Source organism: Alosa pseudoharengus, unplaced genomic scaffold (genome assembly GCF_046254945.1).
Source record: "Alosa pseudoharengus isolate Yale_2024_CS ecotype anadromous, Long Island Sound unplaced genomic scaffold, YU_APseudo_1.1 YU_APseudo_1.1_scf_14, whole genome shotgun sequence".
NCBI classification, from domain to species: Eukaryota; Metazoa; Chordata; class Actinopteri; order Clupeiformes; family Clupeidae; genus Alosa; species Alosa pseudoharengus.
In genome coordinates this window covers 6,143,600-6,157,343 of record NW_027468609.1, presented here as the reverse complement: position 1 = coordinate 6,157,343, position 13,744 = coordinate 6,143,600, and the positions used below count along the sequence as shown (strand labels likewise).

Genomic DNA, 13,744 nt, shown 5'->3' with positions numbered 1-13,744 from the left:
ACACACACACACTCCCCACCACACACCATGCCGGCCAGCAGCCTGCCGTCACGCCTCCTCACTAATCGCGTTACAGCGGATTTCATTACGAGCAGACGAGTGCTGTCAGCCAGCCCAGCCCAGCCCAACCCCGCGCAGAGCAGCTCAGCCCAGCACAGCCCAGCCCAGCCAGCAGGGCCCCTCTCTCTCTCTCTCTCTCTCTCTCTCTCTCTCTCTCTCTCTCTCTCTCTCTCTCTCTCTCTCTCTCTCTCTCTCTCTCTCTCTCTCTCTCTCTCTCTCTCTCTCTCTCTCTCTCTCTCTCTCTCTCTCTCTCTCTCTCTCCCTCCCTCTCTCTGCACCGTGGTGGAGAGGAGAGTGGCCTCTCCTGGCACGCTAGAACCAGGTCCTGCTTCCCTTAGAACATTGTGTTTTCTGGGCACCTCTGCATCTATTTCCAACTGACATTCTGTTTGCCTTGTTGTCCTTTTCCAGTCCCTTTTATTTTTGTTACCCTTCTTTCTTTTTCCTTTACTCGGTTCCTCTCTTTCTGACTTCTCCTGTCTTAATCCTTACCTTTTTCCATCTCTCTCTCTTTCTCTCTCTCTCTATCTGATGGTATCAATGTGTGTATTGTTTTGCTCTGGGAGTGTATGGGGGGTTATATTAGCTGGAGACGACTCTATAGCGTGGTCCGTGGTGGGGTATATTAGCTGGAGACGACTCTATAGCGTGGTCCGTGGTGGGGTATATTAGCTGGAGATGACTCTATAGCGTGGTCCTATGGGGGGTATATTAGCTGGAGATGACTCTATAGCGTGGTCCTATGGGGGGTATATTAGCTGGAGATGACTCTATAGCGTGGTCCGTGGTGGGGTATATTAGCTGGAGATGACTCTATAGCGTGGTCCGTGGTGGGGTATATTAGCTGGAGATGACTCTATAGCGTGGTCCGTGGTGGGGTATATTAGCTGGAGACGACTCTATAGCGTGGTCCGTGGTGGCAGCCCATCTCAGTGCTGCCAGGGGAGCCGGATTAGCGGCGGCAGGAGTAGCATCAGGCCCCGGCCTAATCCTCCCGTAGCCCCAAAACGCGGCTGCCAAAGAGCCTCCGCCACCGCCCCCCCACCTCTCCACCGCCCCCCCCCCCCCTCCTCCCCACCTCCTCCTCCCTCTCTGCTTCTGCTAACCCACCACCTCTGCCGCCATCACCGTCGGCAACCTCCGCCAACTGCCTTGCCCTCACCAGGGGGCTTATTTTCAGCCCAGGAAAGTCTTAGTCATCAGACGTCTCTATATATAAAGCTCAACTTTCAGAACATTGCTTCCTTCTGTTTTTCTTTTTCTTCAAAAAGTGTGTTTTCTTTCAAGACACACAACACAAAGTTTACACCGTTGTTGAATAGACTTTTGGAGTCGTTGAGTTGTTTTGTGTTTGGCTTGTTTGTCTGTTGGAGTAAACTCTGCAGGGGCAGCAGTGTGGAGCTGGAGCTTTGCCCAGGGATTCTCTCCCAGTCAGTGGGGGGGGAGGGGGGGGCCGTATCAGACTACATCTTTACACTTTTGACATCATTTACACACCACATACACACACTCTCCTACACACACCCACACATGCACACACTCATCACTCATACATTAAGTGTGTCCCTGCAGAGGGACATCACAGTGGTTTCTCCCAGTCAGTGAGGGGGGGGGGGGGGGGGGTGAAACAGCCGAGCTATCAGACGCGCCGCAGCCCCGGGGGCAGTCCAGGCCAGGGTGGGCCGGACTCGGCCGTGGCTAATCCAGCCCGACTGCTTTGGGGATGACTGATGGCGGCCGGCCAGTGCAGTCAGTCATGCCCCAATGGGCCCTCTGCACCCCACCCAACTCCACAGCCACATAAAGCAAAAGTGTCCATCTTGAAAAACACTTTAACGGCTGTATTTTCAGCTCATAGGAGTTCTATTTTAACCACGAGGAAAATGGTACTTCCTCACATTTTAATATGTCTCTCTTCATTACGTTTATTCTGGCCCTGTAAAACAACAACATGCTTCTGGGTACTGTTCTGCAATTTATATTTCTATCGGCCAGTTCTAGCCTGCTCTTACATCCTTTTACAGTTCGGCTCCAGGCCTCAGACATTGCAAACTCTCTGTGTCATTTGCAATTCAAAGGCATTTGCATAGTGGTTAATCCCAGGTAAATTAAACAGTGCCACCGGGAGGTGACTTCATTGACGGGGACTCGGGGGAGGATTTCTGCTCCGACTGCAAAAATGTGAACAAGCAAAGGCTTTAATGTTGGAGTACGTCCTCCACAAACTGAACTCCTGCCTGCACATTGGCTTCATTAACACTCAGATATATGCATGATTAGCTGACTTTAGAAATACAGAGAGGAACCACCTCTTGTTGCTATACCCCTGGTGGTATGAATGCAAACATTGTATATATGTGTGTGTGTGTGTGTGTGTGTGTGTGTGTGTGTGTGTGTACTGTATGTGTCTGTCTGTGTCTGTGTGTGTGTGTGTGTGAATGTGTCTGTCTCTCTGTCGCTCTGTCTGTCTGTCTGTCTCTCTCTCTCTCTCTCTCTCTGTGTGTGTGTGTGTGTCACACTAAGGAAATAGTCTCTTCCAATATGCGTTGTGTTTTGAGTGTGTGTTGTGTGTGTGTGTGTGTATTGGGGTTGTGTAGTGTCCCCCTCCTCGGGCGCGGCTGCCACCTGGTTGGATGTCCTCACACTCCCCGTGACGGTGCTGAAGGACGCTTGTCTGCGGCAGATGGATGGTCAGACCTCTGCTGGTGCGAGGTGCCCATTCTCTCTGCTCTCATCATATCCACAGATAAGGGCCAATCTGTCGCACGCACGCACGCACGCACGCACACACACACACACACACACATTGACTCAGTCACATACTGTACACACACAATTTCTAATCTCTGATGTATGTCACATACATACACACAAACGCACACACGCACTACATCTTTACACTTTTGACATCATTTACACACCACATACACACACTCTCCTACACACGCACACACTCACACAAAATACATTAAGTGTGTCCCTGCAGAGGGACATCACAGTGGTTTCCAAACGGCCGCGGACTCCTGGATCACCATGCGTTTTATCCCGCTGACTGATGGGGGGTCAGCCCCGGGGGACCCGCCTGTGGCCCCTGCTTGTGTCATTATCAACTGGAGCTGATTGCTTTGCCACGCTGCTTTCATCTCTGTCAGACGTCCCTAACAGCACCGTCGGAAAGCCACACGCTCTCTCTCTCTCTCTCTCTCCTCCTCTCCTGTCTTCTGCAGAAAAATAGTCTGTGTAGATGAGCGGGTCAATAAGAAGTCAGAGGGAATATGGATGAATGCTTTTTCAATGAGCTTGCTTGTTCAATAGGCCCAGATATTGGAAGGTTTTGTTGAAATGGAAGCATGTTGCGATACAATGGATTAGCCTTCAGAGCTGATGGCATTACAAACGGGCTTTTCGGGACTCTTTCAGATGGGGGGGCTGAAGCGAGCCCAGTCACTGCGCTCTGTCTCCTCTCAAACAGCTCTGACACATTCTGATCAATAAACCCACAAACCCTGGACTGGAGCTGCCTCCCCTCCCTCGCTCTCTCACTCTCTCTCTTTTTCTCTCTCCCTTTCACTCCCTCTCTCTCTGTCTCTCACCATCTCTCCATCCCTCCCTCCATCCCATCCCTCCCTCCTGCTCGTCGCCTCGTCCCATCGCTCCCCATTTCCCTCCCCCTCCGTCAGACGAGCGATGCCCCGAGGCGTGCCACTCTGGGCTCGCTTGTTCGCGGACAAAATCCAAACTCTGCCGAGCGTCGTCTTGTTCCTCCCACATCTGTTTCCCAAAGATGCTCGTGTAAGAGCATCCCTATCAGCAACGGGTTGTTGCACACAACACTCCAAAGCCAGTCGGGTGTGACTGCTAGAAGGGTTGTGGGAACGTTGCTGGAAGGTTGTCAACAAGTCAGGATGGAGCTTAGTCCATCATAAAGTTGTTGGTATAGATGTGAGGTGAATAATGAATGCAGCAGTGTAAAGCTAGTGGGTGCACAATGGGCTCTGATCATTCCTATCACTGCCTCTCTCTCTCTCTCTCTCTCTCTCTCTCTCTGTCTGTCTGTTTCCCCCTCTCTTTCTCTCCTGATACTCTTTTCTCTCACTCTCTTGCTGTGCCTGTCACTATTGATCAGAATGTATACCAGTCCCTGCTTGTCCTTCTTCAATTCTCTCTTATTTTCTCTACCACTCTCCCTCTCTGTCTATCTAGCTCTTGACACTTCTAGTATGTAGGCGGTAGGCGGGTGGTTTTATCTAGTGTGTGGGTCTCTCCTCCGGAGAGGGTTAAAGCGGATCTTTGTCTCCTCACTCATCGCCTGTCTCTCCATTAGTATACTGGTGTGAAAATGGTCGTTTTTAGGCAGTACGTTGATGTTGCGCTGTTCAACTTGCTGGGCTTTGAAAAGAAAAGAGAGAGGGAGAGAGAGAGAGAATCATGTTACGCTGTTAAAGCTTGCACTTTCACCACTCCTGTATCAATGGCTTCTGACATCTGAAATAACCCACAAATCAGCAGATTCTCCACTTGTGTGTGTGTGTGTGTGTGTGAGAGAGAGAGAGAGAGATGTGTGTGATGAGATATATATATATATATATATATATATATATATATACACACAGTCCTACACTGTGATGGCCATCCCACAGAGTCTGTGCAGTGCAGTGGTTGTGTTTCTGGGTCAGGCTGTGGCCGGTTGCAGATGATGTTCCAGCTGGGTGTTTTTTTCCTTCTTCTTCCTCTGGATCTCTGTCTTTGTGATGGTTGACCTGGACCGCCCACTAAGACTCGAGAGTATGTTTACCTCACTTCACATTTACGCAAAATTGCACGTGTGACTGCTTACCAAGTTGGGCTCTCTTTCTCTCCACCTGTCTCACTCTGTTTCTTTCTTTCTTCCTCTCTCTCTCTCTCTCTCTCTCTGTGTGTGTGTGTGTGTGTTCCACATGCTGCTCTGACTGATATGTAGTACTTTGGAGAAATCACACTGAAAAGATAACAGGGCTCTCCTGACGCATGCACATACTTCAAGTTCTCCCGTCTCCAGCAGCAATCTTACCAGTTTCATCATCAGCCCTGTTTGGACTTGAAAGGCCTGGCAGAAAGACAAAGCACTCATGCATTTCAGGTTATGATGTTTTGATGTGTGAATGTAAGACATCACAATTTCAGTCAGTGTTACTCTTTCCTTGTCTAAAATGTCCTTCTTTTCTGAATTGACATTGACAGACAGACATGCTTGGTATCTGATAAGGCGATGTAAAGTAGATTGAGATCAGCTTGAATTTCCCCTGGGGATCAATAAAGTATCTATCTATCTATCTATCTATCTATCTATCTATCTATCTATCTGAGATGGTAACGCACCTGAGATAGTATCATGGCTCAGATGGTGTTAGAAACAGGAAAAGGCTGTTTGCTTTCCGCTGAATAGTGATAGAGATATCACCCAACTATCTCCCTCTCCCACCCCACCACGGAAGCCTTTGTCATTGTCTCGGCGGTGTGTTGCTAATGCATTGCCTTGGGCAGAAGTGCCACCACCGAAAAATTGCGCTAATGGGATTTTCCCCACAGGTGCAAGGCTATGTTAATTCAAGTCTGTCTGGAGACCAGAGCGGAACTTAAAAATTGGATTTAGATGGGACCCTTTCTCCTATGCCTTTCCTCCTTTGACAGTCCTCTCAATCCATATCCTGCTGTAGTCAGTCAGTTTGCAGTACCAATAGATTGTCGCATCCCCAACCCCCTTTCCCACAAAAAAAAACAATATGATAAAAATACAACCAAAAAATGACCCTAGATTATGATACAACTATGAGGTCATACCAATGGGGAAGCACTGGAATTTGTTGTGTTTTTGTGTAATTGGAGTTAGATAGTAAAATAGGTATTTATCATGCAGGGATGCTATCTGATAAGGCAGTTCTTTCAGCCATTTGCATTTAACAATTGCTTTTGAAATGGTGTGATCCATTCCTAATGTAAAACTAAGACTGCATCTTAAACAAACTTAATGACACTAACAAACAAAGTGATGGTGGAAGCAGTTTATATGCCGTAAACACACACTGCTTGTTTTGCAACGGTTAAGTGCTTCATACACACTGCAGCCCTTTATATGTTTATTTATTTATTTAGATGTCTCCACAATGAGAAATGACTACACACACACACACAGAGAGAGAGAGAGAGAGAGAGAGAGAGACACACAGACACAGAGAGAGAGAGAGAGAGAGAGAGAGAGACACACACACACACACACACACACACACACACACACACACACACACACACACACAGAGAGAGAGAGAGAGACCCACACACACACAGACACAGAGAGAGAGAGACACACACACACACAGACACACACACAGTGGAGTGTCTGGGCCTTAAATAAAACATTCCAAGCTGGTCTCCTTATACACTTCAGAGCACAGGAGTTTGTTTGATCATTTGATGGTTTCTGGAAGTCTGAAACTCTTGCTCGTGGGCTTGATGAACTGCCTCTCAGCCGCAGAACCAGCCACGTGGCTCAGGGGCAACTTGGACCGTATCTCACTATGCTACTGTGTGTGTGTGTGTGTGTGTGTGTGTGTGTGTGTGTGTGTGTGTGTGTGTGTGTGTGTGTGTGTGTGTGTGTGTGTGTGTCTGTGTGTGTCTGTGTGTGTCTGTGTGTGTGTGTGTGTGTGTGTGTGTGTGTGTGTCTGTGTGTGTCTGTGTGTGTCTGTGTGTGTCTGTGTGTGTCTGTGTGTGTCTGTGTGTGTCTGTGTGTGTCTGTGTGTGTCTGTGTGTGTCTGTGTGTGTGTGTGTGTGTTGTAAGTGTCCTGTAAATCAATGAATTTCACTACCCTCACTTCAAAGCACTGCTTGCCAACGGCATAACCTACCTCTGCCCCTCCATCTCAAAAGCCATTGTTGTCGTCACGGTCGTTACCACGCCGATGCTGCGCGCTGGCGCTCTTATCGCAGCGGGGGCAGCTGCGCCGGAGACGGAGGTGCTGTTGCCATGGCGACGGCTGCCTTGCCCACACCCTGGGGGCAGCTTGAGGCAGGGCATCTTGATGGCTCTTCTGAGAGTTGTTTTTGACGGCTTCTGAGGGGGCGCCTCACGCTAGCCAGCGCTCCCTGGGCATCTCAGCAGAGTTTAATATAACGAGATAGGCAGAGTGAGAGCTTCTGAACGCCCTCTCAAGACATGATGCTCAGTGTGTAGCCAGGGCAGCTACCGCCTCCGCTAATCATCTCTCCCCACATCTCCCCCAATTTCCTTCAATTAAGATCATAAAGCTTCACTCGCATGCCGGTGGTGTGTACTGCACAAGCAATTACCACTAGAATGAGCAATTATGCTTGTTAGGAAAATAAACAAGAAAGACCTGATGGCCCTTATCTTATGTAAGCTAATGATCCCCCCTCCCTTCTCCAACCGCTTGCCGACTCACTAATAGTGGGACTATTAGCCATGTTAGACAACTAGATTAATGCACATCATATATCTCAGACCCTGTGTGTAGGAGTAAGCAATCTTATGGGGCCACTTTAATGGAGGTTTCCTATATTGATCTAGCGACAGTTGGTGTGTAGTGCAGGGAGCCAGTCAAGCTAGCGGTATCCAGGAGCCCACGGCGAGTTAATAATCTGGAACATGTGCGCGCAGCTCACTATGATATGGCAGCGCACGGGCACACCTGCGCTAGCACAGCCTGTTCCTGTGCACACACAGCCCATTGACAGATGCTAGCCCTGCCGCGCTAGCTGTAGGCTCCTGCCAAGCGGCTCTCGCAGCATTTTACATGAAGAAGAGATGAACACCACATCAAAACCACATCAAACAGAATTGCCTGACAGCTCACAGCACACACTTACAACACGGGTATTAAATATTAAATTAATAATAATTTTTAAAAAAAAGATTCTCCCAATTGCTTTGTCAACATTTATCCAGTGTCTCAGAGCCTGCAGTAAGTTTGTGTTGAATCGCATAATTAAAGATGAAGCAGGGGAGAGACTTGTATTCACTGCTTCAGAATTGACAAACCACACAATCATAAAACATTAATAGATTGACACGCTCCATTACATCACAGCGAATGCACACTGGCGTCTATTCCTCCTTGTTCTGTGCGTGTGGAGTACTCTGAGACAGATGAAATAATGTGTATGCGCCCACGCGGCTTAATGTTGTAAATTAGTGCACTGTGTAAACAAGCCACCCGTACACGTTTGAGCAGTCTGAACACTAACTGTTCACTTGAGCTTGTTTTGGGAGGCAGACACACAATTCCTCTTTATTCACCCAGGCTCTGTTGAATGGGGGGAGGCACTCCTCCTCCACTCCAGGGGGCTCTATCCATAATTCATGGTCTATTTATTAATCAAAACTCTGTCTTTCTGTTTGTGTGTGTGTATGCGCATGCATGCATGGATGAATGTGTGTGTGTGGTGTGTGTGTGTTTGTGTGTGTGTGTGTGTGTGTGTGTGTCTGTGCATACATGGTTGGCAGTGTATTAAATGGATAGGCCATATAAATATGAATGTATGTGTTGGAGGAGTGTATTGTCAGACTGTACATCTTTGTTTCTATATCCCTTCTGTGTGTGTTCCCAAAGCAGAGCAGACATAGCTGCAGTTCATTCCTTCTCTCTCCTCAGAGGCCCAGACCCAGTGCTGTGCTACAGTGAATAGATAAACAGGATGGAAATGTACTTGATAGTATTCAGCACAAAAGCAGCCCACTCATCTAGACCGTGAGAGCACTAGGAAGCTGTGCTAATGCTAGATGAACAGGGATATGTCTTTCACGTGTGTGTGTGTGTGTGTGTGTGTGTGTGTGTGTGTGTGTCTGTGTGTGTGTGTGTGTCTGTGTGTGTGTGTGTGATCTCTGCATGGTTGGTTGCCGTTGCAATCCAGCATGTTTTCCTAAACTCTGGATAATTGCCACCGTTCTATCTAATTAGATGTTCTTGTGCTGATAGCTGCACTTCATTCTTTCCTACCTGCTCTGTGAGCTCCGCTATGTGTGCAAGGCTCCCTCTTAAAGACTTTATGTCTGCCACTTAAGTCTCAGAGTCACAGACAGACTAGCATCGGACACGTTCACACACCCTCTTTACCTAAGGGAATGGGCCTCAAACCTGATCATTATGCCAGACTTAAGGTCCCCATGTCCCTGCCTGAAATCCTGAGCTCTTAAATAATAGTGGGATTATCACACTGAGTTTCCACCCATTTGCTGGGCTGGGCTTTTTATACCACTGACAATAATTAGCAGGAAATTCAAACTGTGTGTGTGTGTGTGTGTGTGTGTGTGTGTGTGTCTGCGTGTACATGTGTTTTGTGTGTTATACATGTACTTTTATTGTGGTGTTGTTTGACTGGCTTCCGTTCCAATCCTGTTACACGGGCACTGGCCTTGTGCAGCAAATCTGCTTGGCGCAATTTGCTATTTGTCCCTGGAATTGATGACCCTCATTCATCAGGCCCCGAATAAATGGGCAGGGCGGCTGTTCCGCTCCTTTAGAACCCTCTGTGTCTGCTTATCTGGACATTACCCCGGCAATGTTCTGGCACGCCGGGGAACCGGCCCCATTCATTCCCCCAGGGTAGCACATTAGCGCTAACAGATGTGCTCCCAGACCTTCTCCTTTTGCCCTTTCACTGAACATTTCAAGAAAAGAAGAAGGGGGGGGGGAAGGAAAACCGAAGAAGTGGTCTTTTTTAAAAGGAAACACTATTTGAAGGTGGAAATGGAGAGAGAACGGGGGGGTGGAAATAAAGAGAAGCACACACAGTGGTTTGTACAGGGGGCTTTGAGTCCAAGTCGACACACAGGGTCTTTTGAAGCTCCGGAGCGGAGAGAGGGCTTTGCAAATCGACACAAGTGGGACTTACTAAAGAGAGGTGCAGGAGGTTGGGGGGGGGGGGGGGGGTTGGTGAGGTGAGAGTTGAGGGGCTGTGTGAGTTATGGAGAGAGAGAAAGGAACTTACAGAGAGAGGAACGTAAGGCCAAGGGAGAAGAGTGGAGAGGAGAGGAGATATGGGGGGGGGGGGGGGGGGTCCTGGACGTTTGATGTGTGCATGGATCAGTCTAGCCGGGAGAGGGGAGAGCTAGGCTGTGGTCTCCCTAGCAGGGGGCGATCAATGGGGCTTATTCAGACAGTAGTCCTCGCTGGAAGACAGAGCCGTGCACCTACAAAGCAGCTCTGAGACTACAAGACACTACGCCACATCTGTTTTAGATGTAGAGCTGTGTGTGTGTGTGTGTGTGTGTCTGAAGGTGTATTTGTGTGTGAATGTGTGCGGAGCAAAATAATAGGGTGTTTGTGAGTGAATACACAGGTATGTGTGTGTGTAAAGGTACTATGCATATATGAACGTGTGGGTGGAACAATAGACAGAGTGCAAAGATGCTGTATATGGGTGCACTGTAATTGGCACCTTAGATACTGTATATGTATGTACTCTGCTTCGCTGATGTTTTTATCCATTCCTTCAATCCAGCAATCTTATTCATATGTTTGGAGCATAATGCCATGTGTTGAGACACAACCTCCATTCTAATATGTCTGTATTCCTCTCTCTCTCTCTCTCTCTCTCTCTCTCTCTCTCTCTCTCTCTCAGCTCGGGCATGTGCCAGTGTAAGACGGGCGTGTACGGGGACAAGTGTGATGATTGCCACCCGGGCTTCTTCCACTTCAGCAGCACGGGTTGCCAGCCATGCCAGTGTAACAACCACAGCAACTACTGCCACCCCCAGTCAGGTGAGACGCTGCTCTATCCTCTCCTCACTCCTATCTCCTTTCCTCTCCTCCTCTCCTCTCTCCTCACTCTCTCCTCTCCTCTCCTCTCTCCTCTCCTCACTCCTCTCTCCTCTCCTCTCTCCCCTCTCCTCTCTCCCCTCCCTTCTCCTCTCTCCCCTCTCCTCTCCTCTCTCCCCTCTCCTCTCCTCTCATCTCCTCTCTCCTCTCTCCACCCTCTCCTCTCTCCCCTCTCCTCTCCTCTCTCCCCTCTCCTCTCCTCTCCTCTCCTCTCTTCTCCTCTCTCCTCTCTCCTCTCCTCACTCCTCTCTCCTCTCCTCTCTCCCCTCTCCTTTCTCTCCTCTCTCCTCTCTTGGGGCGGTGGAGGGGTTATCCAGCATTTTATTGTGAAAGCTATTTTTGTTGACTTCAAGATAAAAAAAGAGCACGCCCAAAAATCAACAAGCAAATAAACAAAAATGGAACAGAGGGAAATGATTTGTTGAGGAATTTTAGGAGAATTATAAGAAATGTATTCAGGATTACAACTGAATACATGGTCTGTGGATTTGATCATCAGAATTCACTCTCACAGTAAAGCTTATGGCTGGGCTACACTGGGTGTGCAATTAAAATGCTCCGTTCACAGAGTGTAAAAATTGTTTTAGAATATTGGTGTAACTTTTTATAATGTACACGCTGCGATCACTTCTGGTGTAGTCAGTTCCATTGATCATAGTGGAAGCTAATAGTTGCAGCGTACGCTGCACAAATGGAACACTTCAATGTAGACAAACAGGGCTTATCTTTAAATGTCCTTTTCCCAATGTGTCTGTGAAGTCATTGCATGACTGTACTGTGATATAAATGTGATGACCTCACACCTCCATGTTGTTCTCTTCGCTGAAATCTGGGTGTGTATCTATGACAATGACATCCATCCGATGACCTCAGTGAGATATGTTTAGATCATGCAATTCTGTTCTCCCACATGTCTCCCTCTGCATCCCTCCCTCCATGCCTCTATCCATCCCTCCTCCATCTATTCCTCTGCACCACAAAAGCTGTGTCCTCGTTTTGCCCGAGTTCATCCATGTGTCCATGTGCTGTATAGATCAGCAGTTATGTAATGAGTGCAGACTCATCGAGTTGTTCTCCAGTGGGCCGGGGCCTGGACAGCGGGCCAGGCAAGCCAGTCAATCAGAAATCTGATTCAGTATTCGCAGGGCGTGTGAGTCTCTTTTGCCTCTGGGGAAATTCACCCAGCATAAAACCAGTGTATATGCATCTTTTATAAATATTTGTGTGTGTATGTGTGTGACTGTGAGGGAGTGACAGAGAAAGAGAGATATTGACTGTGAGTATTTTGTTTTGGCCTGCCAAGCTAACTAACCGTCTACTCTAGACCACCAGTGTTGCAACAGCTGAGTTGAACACTCTAGTCCAGTTCATTGCCGTTTCCTACCCTTTATCACGTCCAATCAGGGAAGCTCTCCCTCCCTCCCGTCCAATCAGGGAAACTCTCCCTCCCTCCCTTCCAATCAGGGCCTTCCAATCAGGGAAACTCTCCCTCCCTCCCTTCCAATCAGGGCCTTCCAATCAGGGAAACTCTCCCTCCCTCCCGTCCAATAAGCGAAACTCTCCCTCCCTTCCAATCAGGGAAACTCTCCCTCCCTCCCGTCCAATAAGGGAAACTCTCCCTCCCTCCCTTCCAATCAGGGCCTTCCAATCAGGGAAACTCTCCCTCCCTCCCGTCCAATCAGGGAAACTCTCCCACCCTCCCTTGCTCGGCCAGACATGAGCGCATACAGCAACAAGCCCAGTCACCACCCCACACGACAACACCACTAAACACAACGCTCCCACAGCTCTCTTTCTCTCTCCCTCCAACACATACATCACTCCAGCCAGGGCTAATAAGCACTTTTCTAAGTATACACCACAAGATAAGCTAATTACACTTCCCTCACTAGAGGCCTGCCATGATTAATTGGCCTTGATTGCCTGTAATGGCTGTCCAGTAATGTTGTTGCAACCTAGTCTCTTGGTGCTAAGTTGAATTTATCCAGGATCTATAGACTAGAGATTTAAAGACATTTCTTTTTTTTTGTCTTTCCTTTTTTGTACTCTTTCTTTTTTATTTCCCCCCCCCCCTTGGGCAGTGCTTGTGGAGTTGTCAAAATTTGGCAGAAAGAGCATCTATTAAAATGTGTTAGATCAAGAGGACATGTGTTTTTAATATTGATGCCCCTGCATCGCTCCACAGAAGCGGCGGTGGTGGCGGCTCTGTCTGTGGACTGTTCTGGAAGGGGGCGCAGCCGCGCATCTTCAAACACGCTCGTACGTTTGAACAGGGGCCCAGAGGAGCTCCCTTTTTTCCTGAGTTCCAGTAGCGGTGGGGGTGCTGGCAAGGAGGAGGAGGAGGAGGAAAGAAAGGCCCATGGACAGGGTGGTGAAGAGATGTGGAAACTTTAAAATGCTCCAGTGCCAGGGTTGGGAGACATTGTTCTCCACAAAGGCTTAAACAGAACAAGCACACAGGCTGCTGTACATGGTGGGTGTTTTTTTGTGGGCGAGAGCTGAGTAGGGTAATTATGCTGATTCGGAGAAATAAAGAGAGCCATCAGAAAGAATAAGGGACCGCTGGAGCTGTGGTGCCTCTTCACCTCAGCATTTTTCTTTGCTTTTTTGCAGTTTCTCTCTCTCTCTCTCTCTCTCTCTCTCTCTCCTTCTCTCTCTCTCTCTCTCTCTCTCTCTCGCAGCTCTGTCCCTGTTCTGGGTGCAGTCATTAATCACAGACGCTCTTATCACTGGCAACATTTATAAAAAATAATGTTTCATTATTTTGCCGCATCCCACTGCTGCCACCATTATCTGAGCGCGCTCCCTCAGGTAGCCTCTGCTCTTAGTCAGGGCAGCAGAGCACCTCACAACTGCCACTCCAAATAAGAGTC

The 13,744-nt window shown here is 48.4% G+C and overlaps 1 protein-coding gene across 2 annotated transcripts in view; it reads left to right on the top strand.

Moving 5' to 3' along the window:
• Positions 1 to 13,744, top strand: part of LOC143122753 (multiple epidermal growth factor-like domains protein 9) — a 70,512-nt gene that overhangs the window by 33,577 nt on the left and 23,191 nt on the right. For both annotated transcript variants that reach the window (XM_076283606.1, XM_076283605.1), the window contains exon 3: positions 10,675 to 10,814. In XM_076283606.1, coding sequence (XP_076139721.1) covers positions 10,675 to 10,814 — 140 coding nt within the window. The remainder of the gene's footprint in view (positions 1 to 10,674; positions 10,815 to 13,744) is intronic.